General features: G+C 44.4%; 1 protein-coding gene and 1 long non-coding RNA gene across 5 annotated transcripts in view; one reads left to right on the top strand and one right to left on the bottom strand.

The window, feature by feature from the left end:
• LOC128345584 (alpha-2-macroglobulin-like protein 1) overlaps nt 1–27,210 on the bottom strand; it is a 94,253-nt gene that overhangs the window by 26,034 nt on the left and 41,009 nt on the right. For all 4 annotated transcript variants that reach the window (XR_008316526.1, XM_053297765.1, XM_053297766.1 and 1 more), the window contains 10 exons: nt 25,139–25,312; nt 15,268–15,370; nt 14,769–14,910; nt 11,744–11,969; nt 10,550–10,676; nt 9,787–9,908; nt 9,415–9,466; nt 8,100–8,183; nt 2,441–2,617; nt 204–285 (listed from right to left, as the gene is read on the bottom strand). Coding sequence is in view for 3 of the 4 variants with exons in the window: in XM_053297765.1 (XP_053153740.1) it covers nt 204–285; nt 2,441–2,617; nt 8,100–8,183; nt 9,415–9,466; nt 9,787–9,908; nt 10,550–10,676; nt 11,744–11,969; nt 14,769–14,910; nt 15,268–15,370; nt 25,139–25,312 (1,289 nt within the window). In the remaining variant the exon portion in view is untranslated. The remainder of the gene's footprint in view (nt 1–203; nt 286–2,440; nt 2,618–8,099; nt 8,184–9,414; nt 9,467–9,786; nt 9,909–10,549; nt 10,677–11,743; nt 11,970–14,768; nt 14,911–15,267; nt 15,371–25,138; nt 25,313–27,210) is intronic.
• Nucleotides 20,799–26,939, top strand: LOC128345585 (uncharacterized). The gene is made up of 3 exons (XR_008316527.1): nt 20,799–20,938; nt 24,414–24,519; nt 26,622–26,939. It is a non-coding gene; the product is annotated as an uncharacterized LOC128345585 (long non-coding RNA).

Genomic DNA, 27,210 nt, shown 5'->3' on the forward strand with positions numbered 1-27,210 from the left:
AAACACATTGGCACTCATAGCGGCACACTAACAATCAGTGACAAATCACTGGATGCAGAGCTGACTGCAGGCCTCCTCCCACCTCCTCCTGCAACTGTCAGAAGCAGAATGCACAATAAGAGCACCTGACTGGGTGCATTTAAATATCGGCACCCTCTGACAGCGATCACTTTGGCTGGCTGACACAAATTCTGCTCACTCACCAGGTATTCCCCTCAGGATCGCGTTTCCCAAAGGCACTGTAGGAGCCATTCTCATGTTTGTAGAGCAGTTGGCGCTGATACCCTGCAGGAAACAGGAAAATGGGTGTGCTGTCAATTCTGGCCTGTATTCTGTTTTTCTTGGGGTAAGCTCCATGTGTTAATTAACAGGTAAAAAGAAAGCTTTACAGTCAAAGATCTGGCTTGTTACATTTCAAATAAATATACAAAATTCAACCTTCCTAGACTTTACCAGTTGTCTTCATTAACCTCAGCAAATACTTTTTTTTAAACAGCACTTTGGAATATTCAAAGCACTTTGGATACATTTTCACAGGAACCCTAGCAATGAGCCTGCAAGCTAAGTCGGTATCATTTTTTAAATGTATTACATTTATACCCCACGTTTCAACCAACATTGGCTCATAACCCCCATGTTGCTTCACAACACTTAGGGTAAGTTCAGACAAGGAAGGTATTTACAGAGCTTTCTGTTCAGTGCTGTTCACAGCCAGCTGCATTATTATTATTTTCTCCCCATCATGATTGGTCTTAATGCGTAACATAAGCATCTTTTAAAAATTGATAAAAGTGGATAAAGTGAGAGGTGGAGGATAAAACGAGGCCTGCCGCAGTGACTTTGGGAGGTGTTGGATCCCCTGCCACCCCTCTCAATTTCTAACTGGACAGACTTGTTTCCTGTGCCCTGCAGTCAATTTCTGATCTATGGCGCAATGTTCTTTCCCCAGTTTACTTTTCCCTGGTGCTCTTGCACAGTGCACTAGACTAATGGACAGGTACACCACACAGACAAATCCAAAAGCCATAGCAGTTTTCATGCTCCGTCATACATTAAAGATATCAGTAAAAATATCAGAATAGAAATGGTGGTGCTAATACAAATGGTATCCACAGCTGCTTTCCGCAGTAATAGCACACATCCCTACACACACACACACACACACACACACACACACCAACCACAGGCATGATAACTGGTCCCCAGCATTTTCTCTCTCTCTTTGGAGGGGGGGGGTGGTATTGGCAAAATGGTTTTGGCAAGGCAAGGTCTTTTTCAGGTTTGAAAAGGCAGCTTCACTATTGCAAAAGGAAGAAAACAAGTCAGAAATCCTTTTGAAGTAGCATAATTACACAAAAGCATCTTCTCAAACCAAAAAATACAGCCATCTATGGGGAAAAGAGAAAAATTCAGAAAGCAGAAGTGGCTAAGCAGAGAGCTCTGATCATTGGCACACAGGGCACACATTGGCACACAGGATAGCAGGACTCTCTGTATTAACTTTCAAATAAATCAGTTCATCCATTCACTTTTAATAATTTTTAAAATATCAAGCTGAAATTGCATGAACAGAAAAACGCGGCAAAAAAAAGTCACATCCAAGAATCATTTAATTTTTTTAAAGCATTAAAATCAATGAATGGACCAATTTAATAAAGTTCAATACACAGAATCCTGCCATCATCCACTACAACTGTGCCAATTTTCAGAACTCTCTGACCAACTATTACCATGTTCTGGTTTTTTTGTTTTTGTTTTGCTTTTCCCCATTTGACAGTGGCTTTGGGGTTAGAGGAGGTGCTGACATCAGCATCCTGTGCTCATGCCAGAATACCTGTATCAATTCCTTTTGAACTGGTAAGTCTATCTGAAATCTATGCCCCAAATGCATCACTTTCCAGATTTTTAAAAATGGTTTTCTTTCTTTCTTTCTTTCTTTCTTTCTTTCTTTCTTTCTTTCTTTCTTTCTTTCTAAGGTCCATGGATACCAGGACCAACCACCAACATGTTCCAACATGCTCTTGATTCCAGACTTCCCAACACTTGTTATAATAAGGAACATGAACCATAATGCTCTTCTGGGTATTTCCCTTCCCAGCATTCTTTGTTCAGGGATGGATGAGCGGCCTGATTAATCAATGTAAATAGTACTTCTTTCCTGCCTTGTCAAAATTCTTATGAAAGGGCAGCATCTTCCAAGACCATCTATGTTCTCTTTTGCAACCAGACTGCCTGAGTCTTTTAATACTAGGAAATCTTAAGAACATACTTAAGAGCATCAATTCACATGATCCAGTTAGCATGCTATTGACCCTATGTAGGGCTACCATACATTTCCCATGGACATGTCCTCACTTCCATGAAAAAGAGGAATGTCATGTCTTGCCAAGGACCTCCTAACTTAAAACAATGTTCCAAGAAGGAACAAGATCCTACTCACCACTTTTCATGTATTCTGTCGCTTTCTCTTTGATATCTGGGGTCGCCTGGTTGGTCTTTTCCAAATATCGAAGGATAAAGATGTTGGGAACAAACTTTATCATGTTTTGTTCACCACAGCCAAAGGGCAACTGAAGAAGCATTTCTAAATTGTGTAGAGCATTGCCCATAATGTCCCCTGAAGGTTGACAAAATGGAGGAAGAAAACATTAAACTAGCTCAGTGGACTATAGAGTCCTGTTTCAAAACTGAGGACAATCCAAGGAACTATCTTTTATTTTAAAAACCTTGACCATAAAAGTCATCATCTTCATACTCAAGCTTAGCATTTCTATAACAGTTCAGAGTGTTCAAATCACTTCACGTATATTACCTTGGTGTAATCTTTACAATACTCCTGTAAGGTAAATCATTAGAATTAGGATGATGAACTGCAGCCAGAAGGCTGAGGCCAAGAGAGCGTGACTTGCCTAAGGTCACCTAGTGAGCAGGGCCGTAACGATAGGGGGGGCAGGCAGGGCACGTGCCCTGGGTGCCACTCTGGTGGGTCATGTGGGGGGTGCCAAAAAGTGGCATGCCCCCCTGACTCCCCCCCCGGTGGCTGGCGGGCGGCGGCGGGACTCGGGAGTGAGCACGGCGGTGGTGGGTGGGCGGCGGCGGGACTCGGGAGTGAGCGCAGCAGCGGTGGCTGGCGGGTGGCGGCGGATCGCCGACGGGTGCAGCAGAGCAACACCGAGGCCTGCCTTCTGGCCCGGCGTCGCTTCCCAACTGCACAGGCGCGCCTGCGCAGTTCATAGAATGAACTGCGCAGGCGCGCCTCGCAGTTGGGAAGCGATGCCGGGCCAGATGGCAGGCCTTGGCGTCGCTCTGCTGCACTCGGCGGCGATCCACCACAGCCCGCCAGCCACCGCTGCGCTCACTCCCGAGTCCCGTCGCCGCCCGCCAGCCACCGCCGGGCTCACTCCCGAGTCCCGCTGCCGCCCGCCAGCCACCGCCGTGCTCACTCCCGCTGCCACCCGCCAGCCACCACCGTGCTCACTCCCGAGTCCCACCGCTGCCCGCCAGCCACCGCCACGCTCACTCCCGCCACCGCCCGCCAGCCACCGCCGTGCTCACCGGGGGGGGGCACACAGGTATGTGGGGGGGGGAGGGCGCAATTTCAGGGCCAGAGCTTGCCCTGGGCGCCGTTTCCCCCCGCTACGCCACTGCTAGTGAGTGAATGGCAGACTCAAGATTCATACCAGGAACTTCCCAGCCTAGTCTGTCACTACTCAATCTGGATAAAGGAATACATCAGATGCTAGATGGCACTCCCCAGAAAATGCAGGCTTGCAGCTTAGGAGTGATCCAGCACTGACCTCAGATGCCCCAGAGCACTTTTTATCAGCTTCAGCTGATTTGCCAGCTGCAATTCTATGCAGAGAAATAAGTCCTAACTACAGTAATCCATCCAGATTTGATTACGACAACATGCTGTATGTGGGACAGCCCTCAAGAATAGTCTGGAAATGTCAGTTGCTACAAAATATGACTGCAAGACTGTTGACAGGTCCAGCTTCTTGTGAGAATATTTCACTTTTCCTGAGCCAATGATTCTCAGTACATTTATCAGCCCAGTGCAAGGTGCTGGGATTATCTTTAGAGTCTTATAGGATCTGAGACCAGTTATCTTAATGCCTTTGCTGATATGTTTCTGCAGGCTTCCAAGACAGGAGCAGGGATTTACTGTGGGAGGAAGGGGAGTAAATTGGGGCATAATCAGGATGAGTTAGGATGGGAGTATAAAGTACCTATAAGTGTAAGTACACATAAGTTGGAGTAAACTCGGGCCATTCATACTGCTGTGTTCACCTTCCCCACCTTTGCTGCCTCTTCTTGCTGCTGCCGCTTTCACTGCCCGCCTTGTGCCAGTGGGGTGCCCCCTTGCCAGCTTGCAGATTGGCTGCAGGTGGGAGTTGCTTCTTGTCTTGCTCTCACACAGCGAGCGGACCGGTTGTGTTCTCTCAAGTGGGAGCGAAAGAAGAAGCAACCCTTCCACTCTCCACCCCACTAGCACAAGGTGGGCAGTGAAGGCAGCAGCAGGGCTGTTCCCAGGAGGCGATTTTACTTTGGAAGGGCAGGTATACCATCCAGATTTACATCAAAATCTGATTCACATATCATCCAGATTTACGTCAAAGTCCCTACAAGCTATCAGGGTGCACTCCATATACGATTCAGGTTTTTCATTGCATGTTGGGGCTTAGCCCCATTTATATTCCAGATTTTAAAAAATCCATTTTTTGTGTGTGCCATTCCCCCCCCCCCAAATTTAAAATATCCGTAACTCACTCCTCCATACTTCACCCCTCTTAATCAGCAGCAGTAAAGCCTGCTGTCTGGGAAAGGCCCAGGAGAAGAAACTAGAGAAGGTGGTAGCAGAGGTGGGGCAGTATCCCAGGAAACAATTTTCAACACTCCCCCAATATACTACTTTTTTGTGCAGTAACTGGGAATCATAATAAAAAAACAGTTTTCTCTATGAACGGCATTGTGTTGAAGTTGCTGTAAATGTATGAGCTAGTATGAACTCTTTCCTTCCCTAAGCATAGCAAAGTGCCATAAAATGACTGTTTGGGAAAGCCCATGGTGCTTTCCCAGACAGCAGGCTTTACCTGTTTACTGCGAGTTTGAATTTGCCAAAAAAAGCCTGATGAAAAAAGTGGATTCCCTCCCACACAGGACATAAATCAAGCTAGGCTTCAATACGCAGGGGGGAACCCAAATTGTGTTTGGAGTATTCTCTGATATATTGCTCAGACTTTGGGGTAAATCTGGCCTATAAATGCACACCCACCCAGCGTTCCCAACAGTCCTGTATTATACAGAAAGTTCCATATCTGAGGCAAAAACCTCTTGTCTTGTATGGGACGCTGTTTTCCCCATATTTGCAGAGCCTGGGGTTCTCCCTCATCCCTCAGTGCATTTGCATTGAGCCCTTTGAAGTCTGGATGAAGTCCATATTATAATGTGAAAGAAACAACAAAGTTTCAAAAGAAGCCCCAATTGTTCTGCAAACTGGCAGGAGCAATTGACTGGGTTTATTTACATCTTGCAAGTTGCTAGTTGTTTACTTATCTAACATTTGCTTATCTAATGTAAATAGACCTACAGACTCCTACAAACTGACTCATCACTTCTGACAGATAAAGAAGCCTTTCAATGCGGCTTTCAATCACCGCCAAGCAAAATGGAGCTCCATTTTTGCCAAGCAAAATGGAGTGGGGATGTAGAATCTGGGGGATTCTCTTAATTTTCACCTGACATTTGCTCCATGTCTAACTGGGATGATGTGTGTGAATAAGAAGCTTTGTGAAATAATGGGTCTTGTGGGTCTTTGGGTCTTGTGGGTCTTTGGGGTGGTTTTTTTGCAAATGCATTGCTACTCAGGCTTCTGATTACCCATGAGATGACCCCACCCCAGATGACTACCCTCAACCACTGCTCCCTCTAAGGAGTATGCACATGTGCATGCTCACAAGTTTGGAGATGTCCGCTCAGTAAATTTTAGATCCCACTCAGGAAGGCCCCACTCTGAATGCATCTGCGCATACAGTGCCTCGATACTGCCACCCAGAACAAAACTCAGTCCACACAGAGATGGAAAAAATTAGAGGGACCACTGCCCCTAACCCTGCCCCCTCCCATACTTAGGCAATAGAACATTGGCAACCCAACATTCCAGCCTCCCAAAGTAAAGTCCCTGACTGGGGAAGCTCCTGCCCAGGCTTTAAGATCCTCATCTCTGGCTCTGCTCTCTGGCCCACTGCCAACGAAGTTTTGATTTGTGGGACACCAGGGAGAGGACCTTCTCAGCAGTATGAGGGCATCTTTGGAATTCCCTGTCCAGGAAGATCCAACAGGCCCTCCATACGGAGATTTAAACAGATCCTTGAGACCTACCTGTTTAGGGTGGCTTTTAACTGAACATTTTCAACTGCAATTTTTTAATGCTGGTTTTATGGTGCATTATTCTGCTGCTTTGCCTTTTTTGTCTTTTTGTTTGGTTTTCTTTTTCTTATAATTGCATTTCTTGTTTTTATATTCCTTTTTAATGTTAACTTTGTGTAAAGTATTTTTTTTAAAGGAGAATATTAATAATTCAAATAAATATACATTGATATAGGGCTCCTATTTAGGAAACTCAAGGAGAAATTTCCCCATTTACACCCCACCCCATGGTTAAGACCTCATGTGATTATTTGTATCTCTGGTATTAGGAAGTTTAAAAAAATGAACTGTAAAAAATGCCCTTAAAAGCAATGTTCTTGCAATTTAATCTTGAATTTTTTGAGTTAACCTAAGAGACCATTAACCCTTGCTATGAATTATACTCTGCCCCCACAAGCAACTTTTCTTTCCCCGCAAAGCCTGACAAAGTCTTCCTGTTCAACTGATCTCTGCCTTCATCCTTTCTCCAATGAAGATTTGGATTTGAAGATCAGACTTCGAACTTTGAGAAGGAATTATGTGAAAATGATGAAAAATTAGTTTCTAAAATGTATAAACTTTTACTTCTGGAGGAGACAAGAGAAGAAGTGGTTAAAACGACAATGATAAAATGGGCTCAAGATGTGGGGTGTAACATAGAAATGGCAGCCTGGGAAAAATTATGGAAAAATGATTTAAAATTTACTGCATGTTATACTTTAAAAGAAAATTATTATAAAATGATGTATAGATGGTATTTGACACCAAAAAAATTGGCATTAATGTATAAAAATATTTCAAACAAATGCTGGAAGTGTGGACATTCTGAAGGTACTTTTTTTCATATGTGGTGGACCTGTGGGAGGGCTAAGGCCTATTGGGATATGATATATAATGAGTTAAAGAAATTATTTAAAATCACATTTCCTAAGAAACCAGAATCCTTCCTGCTGGGAATAACACAAGGTGTAATTTCTACAACTAATTTAACATTTTTAATGTACGCTTCTACAGCGGCTAGAATAATATATGCACAGAAATGGAAGAGTAATGAACTGCCTTCGAAAGAAGAATGGCTGATAAAAATTTTGGAATATGCGGAGATGGCAAAACTTACAACATTGATGAGAGACCAAAACTTAGAATGTTTCAAAGAAGATTAGAAACCATTTTTGTTGTATTTAAAGAATTATTTTCCTACCATGGACTTCACAGCAGGGTTTGAAATTTAGTAAAAATTGCAGGTTGGGTAGACTAATTGTGTTTGTATGGGTTTAAATTTATGTTTTGAATTATTATTATAGCAAGGGTAAATTTTATAGCTGATGATTCACGAAGAGATGTGTGCAGGAAGTCCACTTTTGTTTATTTGTTAATGATAATATTATTATTGTTAAAATCAATAAAAATTGAATTTGGAAGAGGACAGCCAGCTACCCTGACATTTCTCGGAGGCATCACATACATGGGAAACCAAAATATGGGCAAACATGCTGGAGCACATGAGGAGTGGGCAACCAATGGCAACTTGTTCCGTTAGCAATGAGTTCCAGAACAGACCAGCCCGAAGCACAGAAACAGGCCCTGACTGAAACCGCTTCAGCCACCTGGAACACTTTTCATCTCTCATCTGGCCACATATGAGACTGTTGACCTGACCTTTCTTTGAGAGTCAAAAAATATTTCCTCACCAACGACAGAGATGGTGGCTCGCCCAGAGTCTTTCACAATAGCTTCAGGCAGCTTTAGGGAAACCTCTTCCACAGCTGGCCCCCCTGAGAGGATATAAAGCCCAGGAATTAATACGTTATTACTCTAATCAGAGTTTTTGTCCAAGTGCTCAGAGCACTTCACATACAACATCACCACAGTAAGAGGCTGTTCACATGAGCAGCCCCACCCAGGCTTGGGTAGTCCCACCTGGGTAGGGCTGCTCATGAGAAGCATCAGGATCGAGGCCAATCCTGGCATTGACTCCCTGGGTAGCCCTGGAATATTACCCAACCATTTACCTGGGTAAAAAAGCGCACACCCTTTTACCCAGGCATGGGGTCGTGTGAATGCCCAGCAGCCTGAGCAGAAACAGAGCCAGGGGCTTAGAGCACACTCATCGCATGGTGCATAGTGGGATATCTGGAGGCCTGACATATTTTCCCAGCCATATGGGCACATGAGCCACGTGTCTGGAAGTGCTGCTGAATCATCTGGGGGGAAGATAGGTGTTGGGGGGAAGATAGGTCACCGTGTGAATGACCTTCCTGTCTTACAATTACCCAGTTGAGTAAGCCTGTCAGGGGCAGCTTACTAATGAGGCAGGCAGTACCTTGGGGTGGTGACTCGGGCATCATGCCATGGCCCTGCCACCTGCAGATGTCGACTCCCCTGCCTGCCGCTCCCCGTTTCCCTGCTGCTCCCTGTGACACATCACATTTCAGGCCCACCACCTCGCCCTCCTTTTACCACTCACATGGCTTCTGGGTGTACAAAGATGGGATTTCCCATCCCTGTGAGCTCAGAGGCAGGTGAAAAAGGGAGAGGTGCTCACTGGCTTCTGGCCCAGGAACCAGGGAGTGGTGGTGAAAGAGGGAGATGGGGCAGGGCTGGCTTGGTTGGCCCAGCAAGTTTGATGCTGGGGTCTGCTTCAGGGGTCGTGACCAGCATAAGTGGCGTGACTGGTGCCAGCCCAGCACTTAAACTGGCACTGCAGCCAGTATTATCCCATACTGCTGGAGATAATACTGGCTACAGATGGGGAGAGGAGAGTAGCTGTTCTAAAGCTACCCAGTGTAAAAATTGAAGCAGGAACTTGCTAGCTCAAAGAGCCTGTCATTAATTACTCTGCTCTTTCGCCTTTCCTCAATTTGTGCCTTCTGCATCTTGCTACTGCACTAGAAAATAGATACATTCTCAGATCAATGATAATCACAGGAACACTTCACGTTCTTCCCAAATGTTGTTCTCTGCATTCCCATTACAAGCCAAGCTATCCTAAAAATCCTGCCATACCTGTAGAACAGAGCAGTGCATTCTGGGTCTCTTCTTCAAGGAGACCTTCTGACTGTGGAAGAGAAAGAAAGAGATGGATCCTGGAGATATTTTCTCATAGGAATCTCCTTCAACACTCTGTCCTTCAAAGCACATGTTTTCTCAATGCCTGGCTGAGCACATCCCTTGGCATTGCTTAATTTGGGTCCAAAAGAGGAGCCAGGCCTATCTGGATGACCAGGCCTTATCCCTGGAAACATGGAGCTTCAGCAAACATTCACTCTCCTTCCCAGCCAGCCTGCAGGTACTGAGAGGAAACAATCCACACACATCCACTTTATGCTCAACAGCTACCGGCCAGACACGGAATCACATGCGTGCGACCACACTGACCTTGACGAGCAGGGATTTTACCACCGTGTCTGACCGACCTCGAGGAGGCGTCACAGAGATCTTGTTGCCACACAGCTCATGGGTCTCCTCAGCCTCTGTGGTTACTGAGAGGTTGACATGTCCTAAAGGAATGTAAAAGTAGTAAGGTTCACACCATACCAAGCTCTCAGCCAGGAGTTCAATGTGGGTGCCAGGGGTTGCTTGAGTCTGGAGGAATAAGACTCCACCCCAGCCTCACTTCTGCTACCATGCGCCATGCATGGCATTGCCCTCTGTGTGCCAACACCACCTTTGTAGCCTGCTGTAGAAGAGATGGGATGGATGCAGGTCAGGCTGGTGCTTCTTCGGTGGGTGGATGACTACTACCACCATCACCCAAGTCTGCCCCAATGCAAACATGGCTTACATACTGCTCAGTGCCCAATGGAGCTGTGGGGCATGCAAGCGAACTCCATGCTCCAATTATTCTCAATGAAGCAGCATTGCTATAGCGCTGAGACCAGTCTTAGGAGCCACGGAGCTCTGAGAGCTTAATAGCAGTGAGGACATAGTTTAGAATCACAAAAAGCCAGTGAGCACACCCTGCTCTTCCATTGGCAGTGCACTGTGCAGAGCCACATGTCACAATCTTAGCCTGACACCCCCCTCCCACCCTGCCAACAATCCTATGGAGTGCTCATGGATGAGGTATTTGGGAAAGAAAGGCAGATGCACCTGAAAGCCATGCTGCCCCTCCCCTTCCAGGCATTAAGTTCAGCCTCACCCAGTTCGGTAGCTGTCACGTTCCAGAAGAAGGTCTTGGCCTCGTCTTCACAGAGGCAAGTGGTGAAGTGACAGGTTGGGCACGGCTTTGCCTCCAGTTGTTGAGACTCTTCCATGTTTACTCTCACCTGGATGCAAACCATTCACACATGATTTGGGCAATGTGGTTAGTCCAGGGCAAGTGGCAACTATTCAGGCTAATCCTGATGTGGACATGTTTCAGTGGGAACCAGATGCCCTGCCACAGCTAGCAGAGTTGGGAAATTGGGTGGTGCAGTTGTGCCAATCACATTTCAGTGGTATATTTCCTCATCTTCATTGACAACCATATTTGGGTCAGGGACACATTTCTCCCCAGGTTAGATTGGCTAGCATCTCTCTCTGCCTTGAAAGTGGATGGGAGGAAAAGTTGGTTTGTGACTGTTGGGGAGAGAGGAGAGGAAGAAAGAGCAGAGAGAGAAAGAGGGGAAAAGAAAGAAAGCAGACAGAGAAGGCAATGGAAAGAAGAGGAAGAGCAAAAATGGAATAACAGAATTGCGAGACTGAAAGGAACCTTCTGTGACAAAGTCCACTGATCAACTAGTAGTGGATAACAGGCACCATGTTCAATTAACCAACAGTAGTTTGGGACTGAGTTCATCTGTGGTTCTTTGTTTATTCTTTGCTAATTAATTGGTGGCTTTAACAGCTTTAATTCATAGTATAAGGTGTTCAACCACCCATGAGATTAGTGAGAAAGAGAAATCTCTCTAATCTATCGCTTGACATATACAATTAAGTACCTAATTAATTAAGTAGAAGGGTGGGGATTAGTAGATGGATGGGAAGGGGTTTGGATAAGAAGAACTGGTCCCTTCTGATCCCTCACAACCCTATGGCTGGACATGATGTACATGATGAATGGGGGAGGGGACAGGAAAGTTCTCCATCTTTTCTGTGCAACATCCAAAATGGAACTTCTGCATTTCCATCCATGGCAAGATATGCAAATTTCCCCACTTTAGCAGTTCACCATTGGGGAAACGTGAAAGTTTCATCTTAAGCATGACAAAAGAGCAAAGATACAGGAGATACAAGGTATTTCTTCTTCCAGCCCCCTGCATCCATCACTATAATGACCCAAACTGCTGATCACTTTTTCTTTTTGGATACATATGTAAAGAGACTATTTTGCTTTTCCAAAATAGGCACTCACCTGGATACAGTCCTTCAGGTGATTGAAGACAGTGGCCTTTAGCTGGAAAGTCTCTCCACGAATCACAGAATATGGCAGCAGAAGATGCACAAAGAATGGCTTGAAAACCCTAAGTGTGGCTTGTTGGGAGAGTCCAAAGCCAACATCCGCTACACAGAATGCAGCAGTTTTCCACTCCGTGATGGTGTCCGGAACAGTGACTGAATGATTTGCTTTTCCCTCTTCACTGAAAAGTAGGAAAACAATTTACTTTTCAGTGACAAAAAACCCCTCAGATTAATTATCTGAGGGCTGGAGCTTTTCACTCCCAAAGTAAAACCAGGTTCCAGGCTAAGTGACCACAATTTAAGGGAAACTGGCTCAGTGAGTACCATGCAATCAACTGTGGACACTGAATTGTGTCCTCTGTCATAGGGTGGAGTCAAAGTGGCTATATGATTCCTACCATATAGGGATTTTCATTTCTTGTATGTGGCTCTCTACAAAATGACTTCCCTAAGCTCTTGGGTTATAGGTGGGAGGCATTCTTATGCCTTAAGAATATTTCCGTCACTTTATGACCCCTTCAAGCCTCTCTGTGTGTACTCTCTATACATTATAGGCAGCACTGGAACTGTGGTAGCTTCACCCTGAGTGCTTATTTGCAGTCAAACAGAGGAAAAGGGAATCCTCTGTTTTTGTGGATTTTTCCTTTCTAGCATTCAGTCACATTGGATACTGTGGCACAAGGCTGTTCTTTTGGATTTTTAACTTTCTCAACAATCTAAATATATTTTTACTTAACTTTATAACAGTAAAGAAGGAAGGACGCCTTCTTCATTATGTGCCCCACCGCCCATTGAGGTCACTTGAGGAGGTCCGTCTCCAGCTTTTTGTTTTTGGTGGCCACACGGAGCTGGGCCTTCTCAATTCCTGCCAGGGGCGTATCTAAGGTAGGGCAGGCAGGGCATGTGCCCTGGGCGCCACTTGAAGGGGGCGCAAATTCTTAATTTTTTTAAAATGGCCACCAAAAACAAAATGGCCACTGCACATGCTCAAATGGCCTCTGTGAGGCCCTAGGCCATGCCAGGCCTTGCAGAGGCCATTTGAGCATGCGCGGTAGCCATTTTGTTTTCAGCAGCCATTTAAAAAACACACACAATTATTTTAAAAAATGGCCACAGCACATGCTCAAATGGTCTCTGCAAGGCAGTAGAGGCCAGCGGTGGGAAGGGTAACCTTTGCAGATGCCCCCCTCCCACGGCCTATAGGAAGCGCCCCGAAGAGGCTACAGGTAAAAAAATAATAATTTAATATAATATAAGTCACTGTACACATATTCAGTTTGGCACTATGTACAGAGAATCAGGGCTTGTGAATACTGAGCTGAAGCTTATGAGCTAGGATGGTATTCATTTGCTCTTTGCTTCTTATGATAAGTGAATTAAATGTGGTGTCTTAATAATATGGCTATTAATGGTGAGTTTGTCTTTGAATCAGTGTGAAATCCTTAGTATTAAGGCCACTGGGAGTTTCTTGCTCTCTTTCTCTCATTTTAACTGTCTTTCTGAAAGACTAGAATATATTCCAGAAAGACTAGAATATATTCCAAATATATTACTCTGCATATCCTTTAATGATTTTCAGAGTATCTGGGAAAAGCCAAATTCTCCATTTATTTTTAAAACTTATGTAATAGTGATGCTACAATGCATAGTAGAGAATTAGATAGGCACTTCTGTTTTGTTTTCCAAGTACACCTCCAAATAGTATTTGGGTATTTCATGAGCCCCAGCATACTGAAATTTGTCATTTTCCAGCATTTTTTGGTCTGGCTACATCCACTGCTAAATAGTTTTTGAAATTTTAAAAGATTAACGAGCTTGACTTATATTTTTCAGCTGATATTATAGTAAAGTTATCTAAAAGATGGGTGTCAGATGTTTGGACAGGGGGTGCAATTTCAGTGCTTGCCCTAGGCGCTATTTTCCCTAATTACGCCTCTGATTGCTGCCCTGAGATTGTGGCAATGCTCTCTCTGCTGAGATGAGATCCTCCCCATCTCTGACTATTTTTAAAAAACGTCTGAAGACCCATCTCTTCACCCAAGCTTTTTCACCTTTTTAAATTTGTAGGTTTTAATTTTATACTGTTTTTAAATTCTTACACTGTTTTAACTGTTTATATTTGTTTTAATTGTTTTTATATCATTGTTAACCGCCCAGAGACAAAGGTTTGGGTGGTATACAAGTTAAATAAATAAATAAATAATAAAAGGGGGGTGGGCAATGAATACTGGCTGACATGATGTGTGTCCTGACTGAGCCTGAGCAGGGCTGCAGTGAAGCCACAAGGTGAGCACTTGTGCTTTTTACACCTGGCAACTGCAAAAGCAGTGTTACTGCATTGATCTCCGTTAATGACAATGGGGGTAAATACTCTAACGCAGCTTCCATAGCCACCATATTTTAAAAGCATCAGGGCTTACCTTGAGGCTTCACTGCAGCCCTGCACAGAGCCTTCTAACCAGCCAGGCTCATATCTCCATGCCCAGTCTGTCCAAAGCAGTGTGCTAAAATACGTCCCAACAACTGATGCAAGCCTCGAGGTAGGATGTTAAATGGCAAAGCCCTAGGTCTCTGGAATTACCACGTTAAGCTGCTGCTTAAAAATAAATGATCCAGTCAAATTATCCTGAGGGGAGCTGGAGTTTATGCAGACTCATCAAATATATAGGGGCATAGACAAAAATTGAGAAAGTCCAAACATTTGTCCTTCGTTAACTTCTGCGTGTGACCTGACTATGACATGCATTATGTTTTGGGAAACAGCATGTAGTACAAACAAAGGGCTATTGCAGACATATCTAGCTAGAGATTTACGGCAAAGAATTCTGACCACTGCTTAATCTGGAAGAGGGCTGGAATCTCTACATTGCATTGGCAAAGATGAACACCCACTACCAGTGCCAGCTAAGGCAGATGACATCATCTCAATCATGAAGTGGGTTTGATTCCCTCCCTAGCAAAGTTTCAGCCTCACTTACTTCATAGGGAGCAAATCCCAGATCCAGGTCTCCGGAAAGAATGTTCTGGGTTTAGTTTTCAGTGACTCCTGGTTTTCTGTGGAATCAAGAGCCTGAGGCACTTCATTTGGCAATTCATTTGGAAGTGGAGCATCTAAAAGGTCTGTAGAAGGAGCAAAGATTTTAAGTCCCTCGGTAAAAATGGATCAATGGCAGCATGACCAGGTTTCATGGGGATAACATGATGATAGGTATAGTAGTTATAGACCAACAAGCATCCAGGAATCATACTGGTGGTTGAAATGACAGAATGTCAGGAGGGGAAGGGAAGCTCATTTTGGCATGAGCAACCGCTTATCAAGAGGTAACGGAATATCATTGGGAATCAAAGATTGCTAAGCTTGGGGGAGAGGAATAAGTGGAAAGAAATAAGGAAAGAGGAAACAAAAACTAGAGTTCATTCAGAGATGTTCCATCAGCAAAAAGCAAAAAACAAAAACCCCAAATGGCAGAATCTTACCCTTGTTCTGGATAGCAGAGAAAAGCTTTCTCTCATAATATGGGAGATCACAGGAAACAGGCTTTTTAACACTGGTGTTGGTTAAAATTTTCATTCTCAGATGCTGTAGAAAACCAAGAGAGCAGAAAAGTGAGAACCAGCAACCAAAGAACTACTCAGATAACGGGCCAGAGGAGCACTGCAAAATGACCATACTCTTATCACTACCCTGCCCAGAAAACAGGTATGAACATTCAAGGCAATTATTTGATACATTTCAGACATCTCACCACTGGATAGATTAAAATAAGTTTGGGGAAATGATTTACAAACGGTCATTGATGAAGGGGACTGGAATAGGATTTGGCCTTCTAAACCTATATTTTCATCCTCTGCTCAAATTAAAGAAAATTACCTTAAAATAATTTATAGTTGATACAATATTCCTGTGAAATTGGCATATATTACTAAAATAAATCTATGTTTATGTAATGGGAAGGGCACATATTTTCATCATGATTAGATCCTTTGGGGGCTTGGTATCTGCAGACATGGGTAAAACCATTAATCTGGAAATTAATAGATCCTTAACTAGCATTGTTGGGAATATTTACTGAAGATAATAGGATAATAAAAGCTAAAGAGTTGGTAATTTACATGTTGATAACAGCCAGAGTAGTATAGTTAGATTTCATGAGGTTTAAGAAAACCTGAATTAGTTATTTTTGTTGTTTGGACTATATGTATATATTTTTCTGGGCAGCGACCACAAATAAACTGAATTGAACTGAACTGAACTGATAGCAGCCAGAATGGTGATAACTAAAAACTGGGATATTATCTTTAGATGGAAGGTATAGGGAGCTTTGGTTTATAGCTACAGCTGAGAAATTAACCCATTTGTTGCATCTTCGAACAGAACAGTCAAAACCATATTCTTTTTTTGCGATTTGGCAAGATTTAATTTTTTAAAAATCAATCAAAGATTAGTTAAGTCTTGCCCGCTTGTTATTTTCAGATTCGGAAGGATGTGTGTTTTTCATAAAATGCTCAGATTAATCTGGGTTATCATTTTGGACTGGTAACATTTATATTACCAGGGAGGTAGGGAGGAGGAGAGCTGGTCTTGTAGCAAGCATGACTTGTCCCCATAGCTAAGCAGGGTCTGTCCTGGTTGCATATGAATGGGAGACGATGTGTGAGCACTGCAAGATATTCCCCTCAGGGGATGAGAATTCCCCTCAGGGGATTCCGCTCTGGGAAGAGCAGAAGGTTTCAAGTTCCCTCTCTAGCTTCTCCAAGATAGGGCTGAGAGAGATTCCTGCCTGCAACCTTGGAGCAGCCACTGCCAGTCTGTGAAGACAATACTGAGCTAGATAGACCAATGGTCTGACTCAGTATATGGCAGTTTCCTATCAGGGGCGTAGCTATAATTGAACGAAAGGGTTCAAAGAACAGGGGCCTCCAAGCTCCAGAGGCCCCCCTAGCTCCAACCCTCCCCATTTTCTTCATTAACTCCCTCACTTTGAGGGGCCGCCAGGGAGAGGAGTGAACACGGGCCCCCTCTCCCCTAGCTACACCCCTGTTTCCTATGTTCCTATATTAATTGAGACCTGATTTTTTTAAAAGAAAGTGTATAAAGTCTATGAGATATTATGCATTATGTGATCTGTGATATTATATTATGTAACATTCTGTTTTAATAAAGGATTCAGCAAGAGGAACAGTATTAACTGAAGTACTGTTATGCATGGGTTAAGAAAATACTAAATCTTTGCTCAAAAGTTTTCAGAATATGGAACTCAGAGGGAGAGGAGTTTGGTTCTTAAATTTCCAGCTTGGAAAGCAAAACTGCTGGCTATTTATTTAAGCAGCTAACTATTTAAGTAACTTAGGCCTCATTCGCTCGTAACACCAAACCCATTGAACGGGGCAGGGGTTGGAATTTGTGAATGTCCAAAAGCGTGAAACTATGGTTTCATGGCAAAAACAACATGTGGTTTTCTCACCAAACTCCAATATGTATCTTTGGTTTGTAGTGAGTTTACTTTGGCTTCTAGAAATGCTGGTCTATGACCGTAATAAAGATTGATTGATTGTAGTGAGTTTTGCTGCTCCATTTGTGGTTAGGAGGCAACAGTGTCACGTCCAAATGCACGTGCCACCACAATAACCATGTTTTTGTACTGTTTCCCAGAGAAAGCGCCATGCCCCCTGCATTCTCCTTTCTCCTCCCACTTCTGTCTGGCAACAGTGACGCTGTGCCCCCAGAGTGGAAGTATTTAAAGGGCTACAATGCTTTTGGCGTCTGCCCACTTTCTGTCACTTTCCCCAGGAACTAGGTGCCCCCATACAAATAAAGGAAAGACAGACTGGAACAGTGACAACTGGGGATGTATACCTGTGCACCACTTGATGTGCCATGCCATTTAAGCCAGACAAGGGACACTTTGTGCAGAACTCATTGTGCGCACAACACACCATTCAGCAGTCTCAAAGCACAATCCTCATTGGGATTGCAGCACCCCGAATGAAGTTTTGCAGTGGGGCACCTCAGTCCCCCTTGCTGTACAAACTGGGCTCCTGCAGTGCCACTCGCCCTGCCAACCTTCTGGGGCAAACATTGGAAAGGTGACACCTGGACAAAAGGTATACAACTGATGCAATGCCCATTTGTGCGGTCCTGCAAAGATGTAAGGGGGCAGGCATGGAATGCCAACACACTCGGTGCCAAGATATTCATTGCTGGCTGCCGGACAGTCAATAATTTAGTGTTAAAAGCAGGGGGCACAGCTTGTCATTGTTGTGCTCATCCCACAAAATATTTAAAAATGTTTTACAGTCATATACTTGCACTGTCATCCTAATGATTATGAAAAATCAGAAGTGCTGTGGGTGCCTAGTGGAGGGGTGCCCATTCACCCTTTTAAAGTCACTGGGAGGGGTACTAAGACCGTGATTGGGGAGGCTCCATTTGCCCGTCGGGGCACCTCCTGTTGTTCTCGCTCTACAGCAGCCCTATGATGGAGGGAAGGTTATTTATTAACTTAAACACTGGGGGATATTGTGGAATGAGGGGTGATTGCATAAGAAAAACCTCACCCTGGTTCAAAAAGAGGGCAGATAAGTTGAGCCAGGGAGTTTCCAAGGCTACCTGTTGGAATGTTGCCCCCCCCCCCAGCTTTGTCTCTCCATAGGAACACGCAATGAATCTGTCATCAATGCGGGGTCATTGCCCACAGCTGTGGCATAAGCAGCCTCCAAGAGAAGAAATATTTGTTTTGGCCACACCAATTTAAAGTCTGTTAGTTTTGTGCTGTACAATAAAGTCTAACTGTCCTCTTACAACCTGTTCCATGCTGGGGAGGGCAAGGTATGGGAGAGGTAGTTGTATGTAGCAGGTGAGGATATTTATTCCCCCTACACACTTGCACTGTACTTCAGGGAAGGTGCAGTGGGCCCCGGGGGTGCGGAGAAGTTGCTAGGGGTGAAATAAGAGGTGTGGTGATTTCTGGAGCATCAGACTGACAACTAAAGGGTGACATGGGAGGTTCTGCCACCATGGAAATGGGTCAAATGCTCCTTTGCTGGATGCCCTGGTCAAGTAGCAGGCTCACGCTAACACAGGCACCAGAAACATTCCAGGGTGCAGAGAGGAGCAAGTGTGGTGAGGGATGCAGCTGCAGACAGACAGCTGTAGTTGGGGCCCTGTGATACAAGCAAGCCATCTCCTTGGTAGCCAATCATCATCATCATCATCATCATCATCATCATCCCAGTGGTAATTGGTGCCCTGGGTGCAGTTCCAAAAGACCTTGAAGAGCACCTCAACACCACAGGGGCCACAGAAATCACTATAAGCCAATTACAAAAGGCAACTTTACTGGAAACAGCCTATATTTTGCAACCATGTCTATAACAACAGCAACAACATTGACAATACAATTCAGCCATCCCAGGTCCTTGGGAAGGACTCGATGTTTCGATAAAACAAGCCAGTCACTAACACCTGTCTGACTGTGTAAATAAATAATAATATACTGTGCATACTATGCAGCCAGTATTAAACCCTCTGTTTCTTTCTTCAAGTTGCCATTCTTAAGTCATTGCCAGGTCTTGGTGATGTCTGATTTTCCAGTTATATTGTGCAAATATTAAATAAGCCACTGCATGGTCAATATTTGCACAATATAACTGGAAAATCAGACATCACCAAGACCTGGCAATGGCTTAAGAATGGCAACTTGAAGAAAGAAACAGAGGGTTTAATACTGACTGCACAAGAACAGGCACTAAGGACAAATGCAATAAGAGCAAAAGTCGAAAAGTCAACAACAAACAGCAAGTGCCGCCTTTATAAAGAAGCAGATGAAACAGTGGACCACCTAATCAGCTGTTGTAAAAAGATTGCACAGACTGACTACAAACAAAGGCATGACAAAGTAGCAGGGATGATACACTGAAACATCTGCAAAAAATATAAGCTACCTGTAGCCAAAGATTGGTGGGACCATAAAATTGAAAAAGTTGTAGAAAATGAAGATGCAAAAATATTATGGGACTTCCGACTACAAACAGACAAACATCTGCCACACAATACACCAGATATAACTCTAGTCGAGAAGAAAGAAGAACAAGTTAAAATAATCGACATAGCAATACCAGGGGATAGCAGAATAGAAGTAAAAGAAATAGAAAAAATCACCAAATACAAAGATCTACAAATTGAAATTGAAAGGCTGTGGCAGAAAAAGACCAAAATAATCCCAGTGGTAATTGGTGCCCTGGGTACAATTCCAAAACAACTTGAAGAGCACCTCAACACCATAGGGGCCACAGAAATCACTATCAGCCAATTACAAAAAGCAACTTTATTGGGAACAGCCTATATTTTGCGATGATATCTATAATAACCAACAGTACTGATGATAAAATTCAGCCATCCCAGGTCCTTGGGAAGGACTCGATGTCTGGATAAAACAAACCAGTCAATAACACCTGTCTGACTATGTAAACAACAATAATAATAATAGCCCCACAAAGACAAAACCTCCCCCCAGCCCCAAAAGAGGGGAGTGGGTTGCATGGATTGGGGGGAGGTATCAGGCAGACATTGCTTCTTCAGCAAACTGCATTCAATCTATAACTCTATACCCGAGGTGGGAAGAGAGTGGTACACTCCTCTTCCCAGTGAATGGGAAGAAGAGGGCCCAAAGCCCCTTCTTCTCCAACCTGGGAACACAGTCCGCCTTTCCCCAGGGAGGTCAAAAGCAGGGGCGTAACGATAGGGGGGGCAGCGGGGGCACATGCCCCAGGCGCCACTTGGTGGGGGGTGCCACAAAGTGCCCCCGCCTATCCCCTGCCTTGGCCCTTTCCCGAAAAATTTTTTTTTAAATTTTTTTTAAAAAAAAACCCCTCCCCTCCCCCTCCGACGTGCCGCGTGACTTGCCAGTTGCGAGATCTGTCCGGGCGGGGCTCCTGGAGAGCGGAAGCAGAGTCCATTGCGGAGTCCACTACGGAGCTTTCCTCCCTCCCTGTTGGCAGCCCCGCCCACTCCCAGCAGCTGTTGGTTCTCCTGAGCTCTGCCTCGTGCTCCACCCTCCTTAGTATGCAGCCAGTCAGGGCACAACCAGTGACCATGTGGATGTTGGAGAGAGAGCTGGGGGTTAGCTCGTGTGCTGACTCAGTCTGAGTAAGTAAACTGCTCTGAAAATGAAATGTCCGTTGTTGTTGCTAAGGCAGAGTTATCGCCCAAGAAGTCAAGCCCCCCACCCCATTGCAAGGAAACTGGACCCTGCAGGAGCAGCGTTTAAGAAGCGGCTGCCAGTTGGTTTCACTCTTCGTGCTTCTCTGCCTTTGCCAAAAGAGCAAGAACTGCATGCAGTATTGTTTATTAAATAAAAAATGGGGCAGGGGGCATGGGGGTTAAGAACCCGTATCAGACTCAGACTACATCTGAAGTAAGGAAAAAAACAAACCCCATTTATTTATTTATATTTTTAAAGCACACAGCATTCTGGCAATATCAAACAGCCTTGATTTTTAAATATACCTTGCCTCCTCCACCCCCTTATAATTGAAACCTCTGTATATATAATTTTCTGGAAGCCATTTTTTTCCATGTGAGGAAAGAACCGCTTTCCAGTTTGCAGCCCTGATCCCCTGTGTGTTTCCTTCTCGGGAGGAAACTGAAAGCAGACGGGGCTACTCCCATGTTTATCTGCAATCTAGGTGCTGTTAGTTGGGGAACCAGTCTGATTGAAGTGAGGGTTGGTGGTGAAGGGGGAAATGTGTAGTGTGGTGCCTACGCATGCCTCTTGGGGCTGGGCTGCTGCCGTATTTCTTTGTCCTCTCCGCGCATTTCCAGCCCATTTGGGAGCGTGCCTTCTTTGGGAGCACTGGGGCAGGCTGAGGGGAAAGCATGCAAGCTTGTTGCATCGTGCCCTTTTTTCTCTGAAGTGCCTGTCCGTGTGCAAGTGGAAGGGGTGAAGGGCTTTGTGTCCAGGCAGCGAGCAATTGGTAACAGGGGCGTAGCAAGGTTGGAGTGGGCCCAGAGACAAGATTTTAAAATGGGGCCGCCCCACTCAAAGTCCAGGGCCTCCGCACACCCCAGGCCCCCAAGGATTTAAGTCTGATATTCCAAAATAAGTATGCTGCCTGGAAATACATTTCACTGAATACACACACGCACACGTCACAATATATAGTGATATACATTGAGTACTATACATTTGTTTTACTTTTAATGCCTAGAACACACTAGAAAGATGAATGATTAAAATGGGCCCCTCGCTGCAGATTAGCCAAGGAGACTTTCAACCATGCAGGGTGAGCCTATGTTTGTTTTCTCAGAACTCTGAACAAATTCAGTCAAGTTTGATTCCAGGAGGTTTTTCACAGGAGGCTTTTAAAGCCCTTTAACACACATCTCCTCTGGAAGGGAGGTGCTGCATTCACATGTTGGCCAGATTTACCCTGAAGTCCCTGCAAGTTATTGGGGAGCAGTTCACACACAAGAAAAATAAAATAAAATAAAAGCAGAAGGCATGCTTCACAGTTCTCACTCAGACCTTCTGGGTTGCAAAACAACTTGAACATAAGTGCATTTATAAATGAATGAATAAAATAAATATAATACTGTTTCTTCCAGAAGTTTTTGTAATTTTCTGCCATGAAACAAGCCACTTATAGGACTTTTTAGATAGTTTTTTTTAAGCCAGCAAATTTTCCAAGCTGTTTAAAAATAAATATTCAGAGACTTCTCAGTCCCCCCCCCATATCAAAGCCCTATGGCAAGCAGATCCCTATATATCCGGGTGGGGGTGGGGGTGGGGGTGGGGAAGGTAACCACAAAAAGGAGTTCACACTCTACCTGGCAGCAGGGGGTCTTCTGCTGCAGAGAACAGTGGAGGCCTCTCTGGCTGCCTCCTCCTTCCTGGCTGGCTTGGGCCCTACTGGAGTTCAGGCTTCACAGAGGCCTACACCAGACCTCCGTGGAAGCCCCGCCCACCCGCCGATCAGCTGAGAGGCGGGAGAAAAGGAGCTCTTTGCAGCTTGTCTGCTCCCTCGATTGCCGGCCAGGAGAACAAGCTGGAGAGACGGCGAACAGGGCAAGTGGCTGAGGAGCCTTGGGGCTGGGCAGGGGGCAATGGGGAGTCACGTGAGGTGCCTCTGGGGGGCCCCTCCAGGCAGTGGGGCCCCCAGACAACTGTCTCCCCTTGCCCTATCGTTGTTACGCGCCTGATTGGTAACCTTCTTCTTGGATCCCCTCGCTTCCTACCTTGCTTTTCGAGTTTACAAGTTTGGAGAAAGCAGGGGATTTCGTACAAAACCACCAGCAGCTAATTGGAAAAGTCATTCCAGCTCCATTGTCTGCAATTAGTCTTGCTAAACTACTAAACCCAAACTAGCCGGTTTGAGGTTTATTTATTCATTTCCATTCCTTTTGCATTAACAAACAGACATCGAATCAGGCTGAAACTTTTCCAGAGCTTAGTTCACGCTTGGTTTAGGGCTGTCAGCCTGCTCTGAACAGGAGCACTTTATATGATGTGTATGTGATATCTATCTATCTATCTATCTATTCACATGCACGAGCACACACACGAACACAATATAGTGGGGGAAAGGCTGCCCAGATTATTTAAAGGTTATAGGTTTATTTAAAGGTTATTTAAAAAACACCAACAACCTCTGTGTGACTTCCCCATCCCCACCCCATGTATGTTTAAATTCAGATTGATTTTTTTTAAAAAATGGGGCTCATTAGTAGATGGCAGAACAATGAATCTTGTCTTGCTACATTAATTTTGTATTTGTTGGTGGGGAAGATGGGATCTAATTGTACTAAAATAGCTGGGATTTCAGACTTTGAAAGTTCCTGCCTTTAACTTGTGTGGTGCTTAAAAAAAAACAAAAAACCACATGTAAGAATTCACCCCCAGAAATGTTGCTTGACTTGTATTTTTGAGCTGATATTATAGCAAAGTTATCTGAAAGATGGGTGTCAGATTTTCTGGCGCTATTTTCCCTAGATATGCCTGGGGGGGGGGCAATTTCAGTGCTTGCCCCGGGCGCCGTTTTCCCTAGTTAACTCAAAAGAGAGCCCCCATCAGGGGGACACAGGGATCCTCCTTTCCATCCAACAGCAACCATCCTTTTGTTCGATATTTAGCAACCATGCCCTAGAGACTGGCAAGTGGACTTCCCCGTTCCCCCCATTCTCTGTCTGCATCCAGTAACATGCTGTGTGCTCTCTATTTTTTGGTGCGAACTTTGGTGTGAATTTTATTTGTGTGTGAATTTGTTTGAAATATAGCATTTAAAACACATTAAGTATGTTTATTAATCCCCCACCATTGCCCCCAACTAATAGGAGCATTGGTTAGTTACTGTGAAGGCTTTTACTTGCTTGTGGATTGGGTTATCCACATGCTTCAGAAGCAGAGATATGTAATTTTTTTTTAGAAGAGCCTTTAAGAGCCAGGGAGATGAGATCCTCACTCAGTTCTGCATAGTCTTTATGGAGAAAAGTTGTTTGAGTAAGCAAGGGAAATGAGGCTGGCCCAGCCCCTTGACTAGCATCAGGGTTCTGGGCTGCCCCACTTTCCTCACCCACCCACATGTGCTGCTTTCCCCCATCTCATGGCTCTGTTTTACCTTTTCAGGAGGTCAGGAGTTTTACAATACCGATGGGCCCAGGCTGGCTTGGGAACTTCCTCATCAGCTGCCACCTATATGCACTTAAAAAATCCCACACAACCTGCCTAGAAGGTAAGGCAGAGCCACAAAATGGGGAAGGATGGGGTAGTGAGGCTCCAGAGAGCGGCTGTCAGCAGCATGCTGGTGAGGCAGGACCTGCGGGTGGTGAGGAGTGAGGTGAGAGGCCTATCTTTGCCACCCAAGGGTCCAGTCAGGGGTGGAGCCACCATTGAGCGAACATGTTCAAAGAACCTGGGCCGCTGACAATCAGGGGCCGCACCTTTAAAGGCAGGGAGAGCAGCTCCTGGCTATGCTGCAAATGCAGCACTGGCTGGTATTTGCTCCCAAACGGGGAGCACAACCCTGTTTGTGAGTGAAGCCACACCCCCTGCATCAAATGCAGCATCAGACACAGGGGGCCACCACGGCAGGAGGAACATGGGTCGCCAGCTGGCTTCCTTCGCCACTGGGTCCAGTTGCCACCTGAGGCTGTCACCTCAATTTACCTCATGAGCGAGCTGCCCCTTGAGGTCTCTACTGAAGAGTGATAATGAAGACGATAGTGAACTTAATGAATCTCAAAATATTTAGCAATTCTTAACAAGAAGAAATCCTAAGGTTATGATATAGCTCACGGGAATAAACAAGGCAGACTGTGGAGAAGCTTGGTTCAGGAGCAGATACTACTCACCTTAAACAGACCATAAACATCAGACTCACTCTGATACCAAGGGGCTACTTTCAAGGACCGTTTTTGCCTTTGACTGAGGGGGAGCAGACACGGATACGGCTCAAAGTCCTCCAAATGATAGGCAAATCCTCTTCCATCAATTGTATCTTTTGCAAAAATATGACCCCTATACACCTGAAGATGGAGACAGAGTTGAAAATGAAACACAACACTGTATTCAAAATTGATGAAGTCAATTGCACAGATTAGTTGTTGTTGGCACAGCCAGTGTTTGGAGCAATGGTACTTTCCACCGTACCACAGAAAAACCTGCCCTCTGACTATATATATTGCTTACTTTTAGCAACTGGGCTTTTGATATCTTAGAGGCAAAAAAAAAAAAAAAAAAAAAGAGGAGGAGGAGGAGGAGGAGGAAGCAGAAAGAATGGAGGGGAAAAAAGAAGAAGGAACTGCCTGCAACCTTAGAGAAACCACTGCCAGTCTGACAATACTGAACTAGATGGACTCAGTCTGACCCAGTATGTGGCAGCTTCCTATGTTCCTATGAACCTGTGAGGATGCTGCAGGAGTCATGCAGTGGATGTGTGGCTTCCTTGAAAGGATACCAGGAAGTTTTTCACACCCGGCTTTCAGTATGCATCTCCTCTGGAATGGAGGTGTGCATTCACATATCGGCCAAATTTACCCCAAAGTCCCTGCGAGCTATAAGCTAGCACTTCACACACAATTTGGATTTTTCATTTCAGTGTAGCCTGATTTATACCCAGGGTTTAAAAAAATCTACTTCTTGTGTCAGTTTTTTGGGGGCAACTTCAAACTCACAGTAAAGCCTCGCAGTAAAGGTGGTAAAGTCTGCTGTCTGAGAAAGCTCTTGGAATATAAAGAAATATCTAGGAAACTTCCCAGAGAGATAACTTCTTAGTCTGTTGTAGTAAAAACAGCCAAAACAGCACATTATAGACATCACAGATTCATTGCACCAATACTTTTCAGAATGTCACATGCCATCTAAGAAAGTGTGACACTTCCTCCTCCTGGTTGTATTCCTTGAGCATGCAATATAGTTTGTGAGGTTTGCATGATGGGGTTTGCATGATGCTCCACATCCCATTAAATTAAATTAAGTTAAATTAAATTAAATTAAATTAAATTAATTATTTCAATTCATTCATTAAGCTCTTATTTTATCACCAGAGAGACATTCTCTTGTTACCACTAAAGTACAGATGCATTAATGAAGCCTTTTTAAAATGGAGGTTGCTTGTTTTTTTGTGTTTTTTTTAAAATGTTATTCTCTGGTCACTGTACCTCTACAGTGCAGGACAGCATATCTTCTCCCTCCCCTAGAAAATTATATGAGAATGCTGTAGATGCTGTTCTTGAAGGTCGTTAAAGTGGGACTCCTTATGCGGAGCGTCTATTCCCCTGTGGTGGTGGGGAGGTTGAAACAATAGAACATGTTTTGCTTCATTGCCTTTTATAGGGATTTACATCTAGAATTAATATCTCCACTACTGGCTCGTTTTCCAGGAAATTTGCCTAGTCAACAAGTGGCTTTCCTGCTTGAGGACAGTATTCCTGCCATCACTCGAAAAGTGGTGGGCTTTTGTGCGGCAGCTCGAAGATTGTGACAGTTTTTAATTAATAATTCCAGTGCTGCTTTATAACCTTTCAGTTATAATATTGTTGGTGGGTTAGACTGTTGATATGTTATCTTTTTAACTGTTATTTATATTTTTATTGTATTTTTGTTCCCCTTGTTGTGCTGGTCATAGACTGTAATAAACTTTGATTGATTGATTGATTGATTGATATATGAGAACGTGAAATCATTGGCATTAGCTCACTAAGAATAAGATAAGTTTTTGCTTGGGAGGAAGTTGCTGACAGGAGAAGGGTGTAATTAGAGGAACAAAGGAGGGAAGTGAGGCAGAAGGATTTGCTCAAATGATACAGTGACAGAGAGGCTGAACGGATTCATGAACAAGGTCTGTGCTGATGCTGATGATTAAATACAGGGTAGAAGCTGACTGATGGAATCTGCCATAACTGGGCAAGAAAGAAAATAAAGA

The sequence above is a fragment of the Hemicordylus capensis genome, chromosome 2 (genome assembly GCF_027244095.1).
Source record: "Hemicordylus capensis ecotype Gifberg chromosome 2, rHemCap1.1.pri, whole genome shotgun sequence".
NCBI classification, from domain to species: Eukaryota; Metazoa; Chordata; class Lepidosauria; order Squamata; family Cordylidae; genus Hemicordylus; species Hemicordylus capensis.